The sequence below is a fragment of the Rhinatrema bivittatum genome, chromosome 5 (assembly GCF_901001135.1).
Source record: "Rhinatrema bivittatum chromosome 5, aRhiBiv1.1, whole genome shotgun sequence".
Taxonomy (NCBI): Eukaryota; Metazoa; Chordata; class Amphibia; order Gymnophiona; family Rhinatrematidae; genus Rhinatrema; species Rhinatrema bivittatum.
This window is the reverse complement of record NC_042619.1, coordinates 63109362-63123180: the sequence shown is the minus strand read 5'-3', so window position 1 is coordinate 63123180 and position 13819 is coordinate 63109362. Positions and strand designations below refer to the sequence as shown.

The 13819-nt window shown below is 41.2% G+C and overlaps 1 protein-coding gene across 2 annotated transcripts in view; it reads left to right on the top strand.

Moving 5' to 3' along the window:
* TRPC6 (transient receptor potential cation channel subfamily C member 6) overlaps positions 1-13819 on the top strand; it is a 357579-nt gene that overhangs the window by 234180 nt on the left and 109580 nt on the right. For both annotated transcript variants that reach the window (XM_029602398.1, XM_029602399.1), the window contains exon 6: positions 13202-13435. In XM_029602398.1, coding sequence (XP_029458258.1) covers positions 13202-13435 — 234 coding nt within the window. The remainder of the gene's footprint in view (positions 1-13201; positions 13436-13819) is intronic.

The following is a 13819-nucleotide window of genomic DNA, read 5'->3' as shown; positions in this document are numbered from 1 at the left end:
TCTAGCACTGGTGCTGAAGGTTGCTGATGCTTGGACTAGCACATTTCACAAGCATAAATTTGTGTATAAAAAGTGGAAAAATAAGCAGAAAAATAAAATGTATGGAAGATCCAATGTTGGATTTTTATTGGTATAGATTTTTGTTAAAATAAACTGGTAAATTCTGATAGTTTTGATTGCAATGATCTCATGAAAGATGTACCTTTTCTTGCAAAAAAAAGTAAAAACAAAAAAACAAAAAACGTTTTCCACAGCTTTAACACAGAATTTCAACCAATCTAACCTGAAGGTCAGCTATGTGAAAGTTCTTCCATGGAGGTGAGGACACAAACATGATACAGCTCTTTGCATCATTTCCAAGAGAAAGCGCAACTACATTAAAAAGCTATTTTCGCCATAATTTCAGGGTCAGTGAAAAGCTTTGTACTCTCTTGAAGGATCTTTAAGCCCCAGCTGGACCCATTCAACAAACCCATATCCCCAGGAGAGCTTGCTGCCAAGATACAATAAACAGAAGAAGAGCAGCACAAAACAGCACTCGAAATGCGATAGTACACATGGAGTGCTCACGTATACAGCATAAACAGACACAAGGTAGGAAGATCATAGAAGCGTTCACCTAGGAAAATGCCCCGACCTTCATATATCTTTATGTTAGCCAAACAATGTGGGACAGAACAAATGCATATTGCAATTGTATGCACAGGAGAGCAAACAGACCTGATGGGCATTTCACTTGGGTTCCCTAGGGTTTGTTCATTTTTCCATGTATAACCTCTCACTTCCAGCTTCTGTTCCTCCCTCACCTGCAACAGCAGAAGCATGTCATTTTGTGAGTGAAAAAGAACAGAAGCGAAATAATGGCAACCGTAGGCACTCAAAAATTATGAAAAATAGTTCTCCACCTAAAATGTGATGGAATCCTTTCCTACCAAAATGTAATACGATTTTCAGAAAAAGGTAATGGTGAAAATGTAATGCCTAATGTAACTGTGCCCCTTTCCAGTCTACAGCCTAGTCTAATATTGCTGAAATAATTATATTTAGCATAGCCCAACTTGGTTTTAGGAAAGCAGATGTATATGCCAGCTCTTATAGTATCAATAGGATTTCTAATAAAAAAACAAACAAACAAACCTAATTTAACTTCCAAACTCAAAAATAATCTCAATTAAATGCATCAATAATTTTTTATTCATTTTAATCAAATTGACAAACACTTTTGTGTATCAATAATTATAATTGCAATGGCCTCGCTTCCAGATTACAGCCAGACATGATCCTGAGACAAATTGATACAGGCAGATCAGATAGATAAATATAAATAATGCCAAAACATTTCTGAAGTGTTAAACCTGGGAATTTTCAATGTGATAATTATTTCAATTAGAAGAATGTTGTACTCTGGAGCCACTTAGTTGGCTTTATGTGCTTTAGATAAATTATTGGAGAAATGATGGAATTTTAGAATGCGCTCCCTGCCATTACATAACCCATTTCTACTTATTAATAAGAAGATAATTAACTGGTCTATGTGGCAAGCAAAGGGGATCAGCACACTTCAACAGATAATGGAGAGAAAGTGATTGCTGTCATTTGAGAAGTTGGTTCAGATTTATCATTTACCAAAGTCTCAATGATATATAGCTTCAACTGTGCCATTGCATAGCACAGGGCATCTACTCTTTGGGCTCTCTGATCATTAATCCAGAGCTCTACTCTTTGACAGTAATTTTGAAACAGCTACGTGTGCTGGCTCGCACCAAAGGATGCGGCCATATTATAACATGCGCACGTATGAGTGTACGGTGTAAAATAGGCCATACGTGCGCATATGTACCCACAATTTTATATGGACACACACATGTGTGCACAAATTCCACCTCTACCACGTAATTGGGGCGATTTTAGTAGACACGCGCACCAACACAATTACCAATTTCCCCAGTTTGTTCCCAGTTCATCCAGGTAAAAGATAGGACTCCCTAACTCCCCTAGTTAATTAGCCTAATATTTTTTATTTTAGGATTTACATGTAATCCATAGCAGAAGTAAAGTTAAGAGGTAGGGGACCTGGCGTGTGCTTGTGCGCGTAAGTATTTGTGTGCTGGTTTCATTCATAAATCATAAGAACATAAGAAATTGCCATGCTGGGTCAGACCAAGGGTCCATCAAGCCCAGCATCCTGTTTCCAACCGAGGCCAAACCAGGCCACGAGAACCTGGCAATTACCCAAGCGCCAATCCTGGAATGCCCATGCCCCACTGAGACCACATTCATTACCCACCCCTTTTCAGAAAAAAATGTTGTGCATGAACTGGGAGATTCACATGTACGCAGGTACCTTTTAAAATCTGTATGGTGTGTGATGGCTCGACTTCTGTGCATATCTCCTGGCTTTGGCGTGTGCCGGGCTTTTAAAATTCACCCTTTTATGTCTTAAATTTTAACTCCTAGGACATGAGGCATCCTTATTTTATAAACTGCTTCAATCTCAGTCAACTCTTTGATGTTTAGGGTCTGGGAAAAGGTGTTAGTGCTAGAACCTGGATCTCTTAACTGGAAAAGGTTCTGGATGCAATCTCTGAAAATAATGCAATCAGCGAGTCTTACCCAGTTTATGCATTTTCTACTTCATTGCATTTCTTAGACACTGCTGAGTTTATTTAGAGCAGATATATGATCTTCTAGTGTATGCTGGCATTATGAAATTGCAGATGGCACTTTACAACATATGCTGTATGGGGGTTCATAACCAAACTTTTTTCCCTTCACTTGTCCATTGCTTATAGGATTGTCATCTTATGCTCTTATTTATTTATTTACCTACCATATTTCTATACTATCATATTGTCTAGGCAGTTTACAATAAAAACATCCACAGTTGTCACATTTAATACAAATGATAGGACAAACTGAAAATACTTAAAAAAATAAAAATATTTCAAAAATAGATACAAAATTTAAAAAACTTAAAAATACACATAAAAGCCATTGTTGTAACTACTACTCCCAACATAATACCATCCTGAAAATACTTTAACAGAAAAAAAATTGGCAGCAACAATAGTTCTGGATTTTGTGACATACTTAACTTTAATCAATGTAAATTGTTGGATATTTTTATTGCATTTATATTGCAGATGATACTTAGCAATTGGAAAGATAATAGCTTATGGCCAAATTTTAAATCCCCTGTGCGCATTAAAAACGTGGGTTACGCGCAGAACTGCCGGGCTTCTTGGAAGGGGCGGGCCGGGGGTGTGTCATAGGCGGGTCGGGGGCAGGCCGAGACAGCGGCATTGATCGCTGACCAGGCTGCTGGTGCACACAAGGCCTGGCCATGTTCGTAACCCAAGTTTTTAACGCACACGGGGGATTTAAAATTTGGTTGGGCCCTGAAGTAAGTGCGAAGAAAAAAGATAAAAGGAAAAAGGTAGGAATTAGAGGTTGGGGAAGAGAGGGGAAGGGGAAGGGAAGGGAGGTTAGAGAAGGGGGTAGGGAAGTTCCCTCCCAGTCTGCTTCTTAATTGGAGCGGACTGGGAGAGAACTGGGGAAGGCCGCGATGCGTCGCCGTGCGAAACTTGCACAAATCTAACCCCCTTGTGCTTGCCGCACATGTTATAAAATCGGCGTGTCCATGTGTGTGCACTGGGAAATGAATGCACATGAAAGCGCACTCACGTACTAAAATCTACCCCTTACTGAATAGTAGGGGTGTGCATTCGGATTGACCGCATTAGTAAAACGCAACTCATATTTTTTTTTTACTTAAAAAATTGATTCGACATAAACGATCGGATTTCCCACATATCGAACATAGATATGTTCGATATGTGGGAAATCGCGATTGTTGAGCCAAAATAAAAATATAAACCCCCTCACCCTCCTTAATCCCCCCCCCCGACTTACCACAACTCCCTGGTGATGGAGCGAGGAGTGAGGACGCCATTTCTGCAATCCTTGGCGAGAAGCATGTGACGTCGGCGGCACGTCGAGTGACGCCGGCGTCACGTGATTCCCGGCTCGTTCGCGCCGGACGGCTCGTTCGACCCAAAAAGAACTTTGGCCAGCTTGGGGGGGTCAGGAGGCCCCCCCAAGCTGGCCAAAAGTTCTTTTTGGGCCGAACGAGCCGTCCGGCGCGAACGAGCCGGGAATCACGTGACGCCGCGTCACTCGACGTGCCGCCGACGTCACATGCTTCTCGCCAAGGATTGCAGAAATGACGTCCTCACTCCTCGCTCGATCACCAGGGAGTTGTGGTAAGTCTGGGGGGGGGGATTAAGGAGGGTGAGGGGGTTTAAATTTTTTTTTTGCACATATGTACATATACCCAACTCATTGGATTTTTTTTATGTCCATATTGGCCGCAAGTGGGACCCTCTTTCGGACATAAAAAATATGAACATAAAATTTTGCTCTGCACATCCCTACTGAATAGCACCTTCTGGTGGAATACTGTGTGTATGGTTTACAGTTTTGAAGCTGCTGAGGCAGTTGTGTCAGGACAAGCAAACATATGCGATTTGGCAATCCTTGACAGATTTTCTTGAGTCCTGAAAAAGACTGCTTAACTTTTTCATTTTCACTTTGAAACCTATTTGTATGGAAGCTTATTTTCCTCCTGCACTTCTTGTTATTTTTGTATTTTTTTTTCTTGCACTGTTATGCTTTTGAATGTATAATACTGTTACTTTATTATTAAAGAGAATGTTGTAATCACAATATAAACTTCTGGACATCCTAGTAGTAGTGAGAGAATTTATTGAATTAAAGAACATATATCTTTGATTCTGAATTAGTATATATATGTGTAGGTGTACATAATTTATTTTATATATTATATTATATATATTATCTATCTATATAGATATATCTATCTATAAAGATAGATATAATTTTGTCAACTCAGGTAAAATGAATAAGGAAACATTTTTCTTAGATATACATAGGCCACCTCAATTTCTAGAACATTTGAGGAAGCCTTTGAAAAAATATTCAATGTTACTTTATTCTCTCCTATTTTACCCCTCAACCACCTACCCCTGTTCCTACTTTTCTCATATGGACTATTTAAAGGGCACAGTTCAATTCTGGTAGATTTAGCTGATTGAAGAGAATGGTCCCTATCTTCAAATTAAATCCAAATATTATCCCATGTTTCAGACTTTAAATCTTATCCCTGCTTCTTCCCAAGTACTTATTTGTCTGGTCTGGCTGTCTGCACTTAATTGTAAGCTTCATGGAAATGGGATGTCTTTTTATGTGTATCTATACAGTGTTGCATACAACTTGTAATACTATATAAATATTTATAATAATAGTAATATGATGGGAGCAATTTTTCCACAGGCCAACATGTACTTACTCACATAAAAACATGGGTTGATATTGCCCCATTCTGTGAAGTAGTGGTTCACATGCTATTCATTGCATGTCTACTTTTAGCAGCAAGGAAAAGTATGCAGCAGAGGTAAATAATGTGGGAGGGAAATCTCTGCCTATAGTTTCCAGTTCTACTTTTCACCAACTCCAGTGCAGGTGTAAAATATGTAGGCACTTTGTACTGATGTTTTGCATGTTGGTAGGTTTTTGAAAGGGAAGCTTAGGAGTAGATTTTAATAGATGCACCAATTTTATAATATGCATGCGCCAGGGCACGCATGTTATAAAATAGGCGGGCTGCGTGCACACACGCGTCAGATTTTATAATCCACGTGTGCGCACTAGGGGAGTATGGTTTTACAAATGTCGTGTTGCGACGTATCCCGGCCTTCCCCCAGTTCCTCCCAGTCCCCTCCAATTAAGTAATGGACTGAGAGGGAACTTCCCTACCACCTACCAACTACCCTAACCTCCTTTCCCTTCCCCTCTCCTCCCCACCCCCTAAATGTCACGTACCTTCGGGTTTTTTTTTTGTTTCTTAAGTTGCTACTCCTCTGGAGCTGAAGCAACTTGCGCACGCCGGCCAACGGCCAGTGCGCACTTCCCCAACACAGCGGCATATGGCCGCTGTACCAGCTCCTCCATCCTCGCTCTTCCCTGCCCCGCCGAATGACCCTTTAACTGGGTCCGACACTACATAGAAACATAGAAATGATGGCAGAAAAAGACCAATTGGCCCATCTAGTCTGCCCAGCAAGCTTCCACACTTATTTTCCCATACTTATCTGTTTCACTAACCACCAACTTCAGGGCTCTTGTTGGTAACTGTTTGATTCAAATTTCCTGCCATCCCCTGTCATTGATGCAGAGAGTAATGTTGGAGTTGTATCAAAGGTGAGCATAACACTTATGGATAAGGGTTGTAACCGCCGCATCAAGCAAGTTACCCCGATGCTTGTTTACCCAGATTGCACAGATCGATGCCTTGTTGGATGATGTCTGAATGTAAATCCTGTTTTCCTCACTTCCCCCTACCATTGAAGCAGATAGCAACTCTGTATATGCTTTCAAAGTGATGTATCAGGCTTAATTGATTTAGGGTATTAACCACTGTAATACGCAGCTACCCCCACAATTGTTTACTCAAATTGTGAAGTTCAGTCGTTGTTGGTTGTTGCCTGAAAGTAAATCCTGTTTTCCACTTTTCCCCCTGCCGTAGAAGCAGAGAGCAGCACTGTATATGTATTCAAAGTGATGTATCAGGCTTAATAGGTTTAGGGTAGTAACCACCGTAATAAGCAAGCTACCTCCATGCTTATTTGTTTACCCAGATTATGAAGTTTAGTCCTTGTTGGTTGTTGTCTGAATGCTAATCCTCTTTTCCACATTTCCCTTTGCCGTTGAAGCAGAGAGCAATATTGGGTTTGCATTAAACGTGCAAGGGATTTTTTTGAATAAGGGTAGTAATCACCAGGTAGTAGTTAACATTCCAGCAAGCCACCCTCATGGCTCTGCTCTTCATTCCCATCCTCTAACCTTTATGGATCCACAGTGTTTATCCACGCCGCTTTGAAATCTTTCACAGTTTTAGTCTTCACCACTTCCTCTGGAAGGGCATTCCAGGCATCCGCCACCCTCTCCGTGAAGAAATACTTCCTGACATTGGTTCTGAGTCTTCCTCCCTGGAGCTTCAAATCATGACCCCTAGTTCTACTGATTTTTTTCCATTGTAAAAGGTTTGTTGTTGACCATGAATCATTAAAACCTTTCAAGTATCTGAAAGTCTGTATCATATCACCTCTGCTCCTCTTCTCCTCCAGGGTGTACATATTTAGTACTCCTCCAGGGTGTAAATATTTAGTATTCCCTGGAGGAGAGGAGGAGCAGAGGTGATATGATACTTTAATCTCTCCTCGTAAGTCATTTCATGAAGACCATCCACCGTTTTGGTCACCCTTCTCTGGACCGCCTCCATCCTGTCTCTGTCCCTTTGGAGATACGGTCTCCAGAACTGAACACAGTACTCCAGGTGGGGCCTCACCAAGACCCTGTACAAAGGGATCATCACTTCCTTTCTCTTACTAGATATTCCTCTCTCTATCCAGCCCAGCATTCTTCTGGCTTTAGCTATTGCCTTGTCACATTGTTTCGCCGACTTCAGATAATTAGACACTATCACCCCAAGGTCTCTCTCCTGCTCCATGCACATCAATCCTTCACCTCCCATCAAATACAATTCTTTCAGATTTCCACTCCCCATATGCATGACTCTGCACTTCTTCGCATTGAATCTCAGCTGCCATATCTTCGACCACTCTTCCAACTTCCTTAAGTCACGTCTCATTCTCTCCACTCCTTTCGGCATGTCCACTCTGTTGCAGATCTTAGTATCATCCGCAAAAAGACAAACCTTACCTTCTATCCTGACCACAATGTCGCTCACAAAGATATTGAACAGTACCGGTCCCAACACCGATCCTTGTGGCACTTCACTTAACACCGCTCTCTCTTCAGAGTAAGTTCCATTTATCATCACACATTGTTTTCTGTCCGTAAACCAGTTTGCAATCCAGGCCACCATCTCGGCACCCACTCCTAAGCTTCTCATTTTATTCACAAGCCTCCTGTGCGGGACCGTATCAAAAGCTTTGCTGAAATCCAAGTAGCTGTCATCGAGTGCTCTTCCTTTATCTAATTCCCTAGTCACCCAATCAAAAAAGTCAATCAGATTTGTCTGGCAGGACCTTCCTCTGGTGAATCCATGCTGCCTTTGGTCCAGCAATTCTTCCGACTGTAGATAGTTCACTATTCTTTCTTTCAGCAGTGACCCCATTACCTTTCCCACCACCGAGGTGAGGCTAACCGGCCTGTAGTTTCCAGCTTCCTCTCTGCTCCCACTCTTGTGAAGCGGGACCACCACCGCTCTTCTCCAATCACTTGGCACCACTCCCGTTTCTAGGGATCTATTGTACAGGTCACGCAGCGGACCCGCCAGTACATCTCTGAGCTCCCTCAGTATCCTGGGATGGACCTCATCAGGTCCCATGGCTTTGTCCACTTTTATTTTTCCTAGCTCTTCCCATACATTCTCTTCTGTAAATGGAGTTACATCTACTCCACTCCCTTCCAGTTTCTTGTTAACTAGTGATGGTCCTTCTCTAGGGTCCTCTTTAGTGAACACTGAACTAAAGTATTTGTTTAATATTTCTGCCATTTCTTCGTCTCTCTCCACACATTGATCCTTTTCACCTTTCAATTTCACAATACCACTTGGAACTTTTCTCCTTTCTCTGATGTATCTGAAAAATGTTTTGTCACCTCGCTTTACCTCTTTGGGTTATGCGCATGGCTGGGCCCCTTTGAAGATGTGCGCGGTGCGTGCAAGGCCTAGCCACATGCATAACCCCCCCATTTTTAACGCACCTTTGTTTTTTAAATCGATCCGTTAATGATCAGACTCAAAATTGTCATTCCCATATGTTCCCTTGGTCTTAGCTGGGCCACAGATTTACAAAGGAAAACTGAATAAGGAGTTTCACTTTAAAAATTAGCCTGCAGGCCCAGGGGCAAAAATTGGCCTCCCCAGCCATAGTGTGTACATTATTATTGTAAACTGCCTGGATAGACTACAGGCAGCATTTTAAAATCAAACTAATACATGTATACATAAAAAAACAGGTCCCTGAAGACTTTAGCAGATATGCGCCAAAATTAGAGTTTTCCTGCATGTAAATTAGGGAACATTAGATACAAATTAAGTTTTAGCAAACATATAGGAAATAGCACAGTATGCTGTCCTCTGTGCTATTTTGTGCATATTAAATCCTAAAATATAATATCCTCCTTGGTGTGTGTTAAATGTAAGTGTACCATGAAGGCCAGCATGCTAATATTTAACACTGACGGAAGGCCTTGGCCTCTTCTCAACACCACATCTCCAAAACTCCTCCACCCCTGACATTATGCTCACCCCCCAGCCTACCCATCCCCTCCTCAAGTTCTTCCTTGTCCACACCTTTCAATTAGGGCATCAAGAAGATGGAGGCAGGTGAGAGCAAAGAACCCTCCAACTTCCAAAATGGCACTGACTATATTCTCATGGCCATTTGCCCCACCCACATGCATGGGCCAAAGAACCATGAGAGGTCAGCCAGTGCCATTTTTGAAGTCAGAGGCAGAGGGGCAGAAAAGAGCCATGCCATGGCTTGTGCCTATCTTCTTGACGCAATTGTTGGAACAATTTGGAGCACTTGGTGAGGGGAAGAAAGGGTGTGGTAGGTCCCTTGATTATTGTGTTGGGGGATGAAAGGATGGCTTTTTTAGCTTTCTGGGTAGGGGGTTGAAATTTCTCATGCTAATAGGTCTTTTCACTCTGGGCATGTTATCATGAAAGGTTTTGCTATGCAATTTGCAGCTACTGTGCAAGCTATACTTTTGGGGTAGCATGCAAACATTCATTTTTGTATGTTTGGTATAATGGTAACTTTTTAGTGTATCACTCACTAGCAACTATTTCACAATGTGCACATGAAATCTTTTTATGCACAGGTTTTAGTGCATAGGCCCTATGTTTTTTGACTATATTGTAAGTTCCACAGAGAAGGGACTGTATGTATCTGTACAGTCCTACATATGTCTAAAAGCAGTATAGACATAAGTAGTAGTAGTAGTATTAATAGTAGCATTAATAGAGTAGATAAGAGTTAATGTTAATAGTGGATAGTATTAATAGAGTAGATAAGAAAGCAACTTTCATATCTGAAAAAGAATGAGGTTCATATATATTGCAATGAAGCTGATAATATATTATGTGTTGAAGTGTCAGGACTGGCCTAAATGCATAATGATTTGAACATTTCAAGATATCTGTATACATAAAAATGAAGAGATTTTTATTATGTTTTGAACATTGCTGGTTGGTGTTATTTTTCTCTCATATAGTGCCTGATATTGTATTTAAATAACACAAGACCCAGCCAGGCTCCCAGGGAGGAGGGATGGACAAAAAATCTCCTCACAAACAAAACAGAAATACTTTCTTCTACAAAGCCTTTCTAGACTGGACTTCTGCTGTCACGGGTGCTTGTCACATACATGGTGGGGAATGGGCTCACTGGTCTTCAGCGTCTGCACTCTGAATCCAACCAGCAGGATTACCTTCATCAAAGGAACAGAGTGAAATGCAATCCCTTCTGTGGTAGACTTATTTCAGCCTTCATGCACCTCACACAGCTAAGCCTGTCTTAGGTGCTCTCCTCATTCAGGGAGTGAATGGGCTCACTGGTCTTCAGTCAAGGAGCACAAGTTCCAAAAGAATTCAGACCAAAAAGATATCCTTACTGCAACTAAATACCTATAATTCACTGGCAGGTTGTGCACCGTAAATCCCACCTCCAAAAACAGACACTGGTGAGGTAGGGAGGCCTCACCAGAGAGGAACAAAAATCTACATCTTGTCTCTCTGGCTTCTGCTCTACACTGACTCCAGCCTACCCTAAATCACAAAATGGCTGGTTATAAAGGGCATGAGTAACCAATCCCTGCTCTCCTAGGTGGGAGAAGGGCAAGAGGGGATGGATAGCTCAAGATGTTATATTTCTGAAAATGGAATTAAGTCATATAGTAAAGAACTGGGGGGTCCGGTCACATACAGTTTCAAGCAGTTCATTTTAAGATGGTTCCAGACATTACTGCAGAATTTCCTGAGTGGGGGAAAAGATCTCTTTCATGACCCTTTGCAATGCTACTCTCAATTCTCAATGCAAGCGTCGATATATGGCATTGATGATAATTGCACAAATGAAGATTACATTCAGTACCAAATGAAACATATTAAAGTCTTGAATGGTTTCCTACAATATTCTTTACTGATAGTTTATAAAATGATGTATTAAAGTCTTTACAGTTGATGAATTCACTTCCAGGTGGCATAAGTGCTTTTAAGTAAGTTTGTGAATTCTTACAGTCTTATTTAAAGTTTAAGGCATTAAAGATAATTGATTTAGTCTTTAGATTAATGATTTCTTCCCTTCCATGGATATTGGGCAAGTTGATTGCTTCCCTCCCAATGTAGATGAAGATTCAAAATGGAATTCATCTTACACAGTCATTTATCTCCTACCTCCTCCATAATGTCTCCTCACACTCCTTAATCTCCTCACAGTACCTGAAAAGCACAAGTCCTTCTCCTCATCTCCTTTTCAGTATCATGGTGATACCTTTGTAGTTTTGGTTGGAAAAAGCAAGTGCAAATCTCTGTGGTACTTTTTGCTTAGGCAATTTTCAAAGTAAACTTATGGAAAGAGCACAGATAAAAAAGTACTCAGTCTTTGCAGCTATGTGGGTAGTATGAAAATTGCTTTCAAGATGATCAGATATCCTTTTTGCTATACTGTAGTTTTATAGAATAGAATAGTTTTCACATCAGAAACCTATGCAGGATCCTCTCTACATGTTGACATTCTTTACGTCTGACAACTGAGCATTTTCTGTTTCTTCACTGGGCTCCATATTCAAAGGGATTTGTTCAGATAAGTTGGGACTTAGTTGGAAAAACTGTGGGATTTTAAAGTTCTCGCTGGTCTTAATGTTCCCAAGCTATCCAGCTAAATGATTGGTCAGATAAAATGTATCTGAATAACTTAGAGATGTTCCAGTGGGGGTGTCCCAGGCTGGGCCAGACTTATCTGGATAAGTTAGCTGGATATCGTCGATATTCAGCACTATCCATTATGTTATCCGGAGACGTTTAGGGCTTCCTAAAGTTATCCCGGTACGTTCACCCAGATATCTTGAACCTTATATTCAGCATATAGCTGGTTAAATTAAAATGAGAAATTTAAAAATGGGTTGGAAAGCAGGGGAATCCCCTAACCCCACCCTCCAAAAGAAATAAACAATTTTGAGGCTTGCCCCAATCTCCCCTCAACCCCAAAACCTCCCAAATTAATTAAATGCATGGCCATGGTGGCCCTAGGCCCCAGCCCCCCCCCCCCACCCCCACCGAGATATTGCAATTCAAAGCTGGCTCCACGCTTCCTCCTCTTGGCAAACCCTCATTGCCGCCCTCTCAAGTTCCGTCCCCCAAATCCCTTAAAACCCCCAAAGCCAGCTGGAGCAGTAGAGTCAAATCGCTCTGGCCGTGTCCAGCATTGTGGGGGGGGGGGGGGGGGGAGAGTTTCCAGAGCTGGTTTGAATTGAGATATCTCTGGGGGAGGGCCCTCAGGCTGCTATGGCCTGCTACTTAAGTGCATTTACTTTAAAAAACTTGGATTCCACTGATGTACAATTTTCAGCAGATCACATCATCGCACACATAATCAGCGATGCAGAACAGACAAAACCTGTTTTTAATAAAGCTGGGAAGTTGCGAGATTGGGGGCAGGGGCTTGGATAGGAGCCCCCCAGCATTGTTTTACTTATTTAGAAGGGTGGGAAGGGTTGGGGGATTGCCTTCTTAAAACAATTTTTACTTAACCACCTCTATGCTGAATAAAGCCAGCTAAGGTTCAAGCTATCTGAGCAAATGAACCCGGAGAATCTGAAACCTAATATCCATATTCCCCATATGAATGGTTAGCTTTACAGTTAATTGGCTAAACCTATCCTGATAAATGCAGTCCAGTATGCTCAGTGGGACATACGTCCCGCTGAATATACCGGCTAAACTTACCCAGTTAACTTTAAGCAGTTAACTTTCCACTTGCAGGCCTACTAAATAGGGAGCTTATTACTATTAAAAAGGACATATCAGGGTTTTTTGGGGTTTGGTTTTTTTTAGTTTACACCATGTTTCTCTCTTCTGTCTCTTGCCTAGGTATGATATGGTCTGAATGTAAAGAAATCTGGTCTCAAGGTCCCAGAGAGTATTTATTTGAGTTGTGGAATATTCTTGACTTTGGTATGCTAGCAATCTTTGCAGCATCATTTATTGCGAGGTTTATGGCATTTTGGCATGCCTCCAAAGCTCAGAACTATGTTGATGTAGACGAGAGCATCAAAGACTTGGCAAATGCAACATTGCCCCCTGAAATCGAATACTACACTTTTGGTGAGTTCATGCACAATGTGCAGACTTCCTTTTATGAATTGTTTCCATATAAGCAGATTTGCATTGGTTTGTGTGGAGAATGCTCTATCTTAATCAATTTATTCTTCCTTTTAACTCCCCTGATATGTGTTTTGAATTTTTGAGAATATGGGAAGGATGCCAGGAATTAACTAAATTAATGGAAGTAATGTTAATGCTCTGGATGATTAAAACCAAACTGCAATAGGGATAAAATAACAGTATATGAAGACGGTGATAATGCAAAGTCCCTGAAAGAAGCTTGCAGTCAGTTAAGGGAAAGTAAAAGAAGCAGAAGAAAAAGAAATATAATTGACAAGCAGATAGAAAAAAAAAAAAGACCCAAACATGGCTTCCATTTGTATT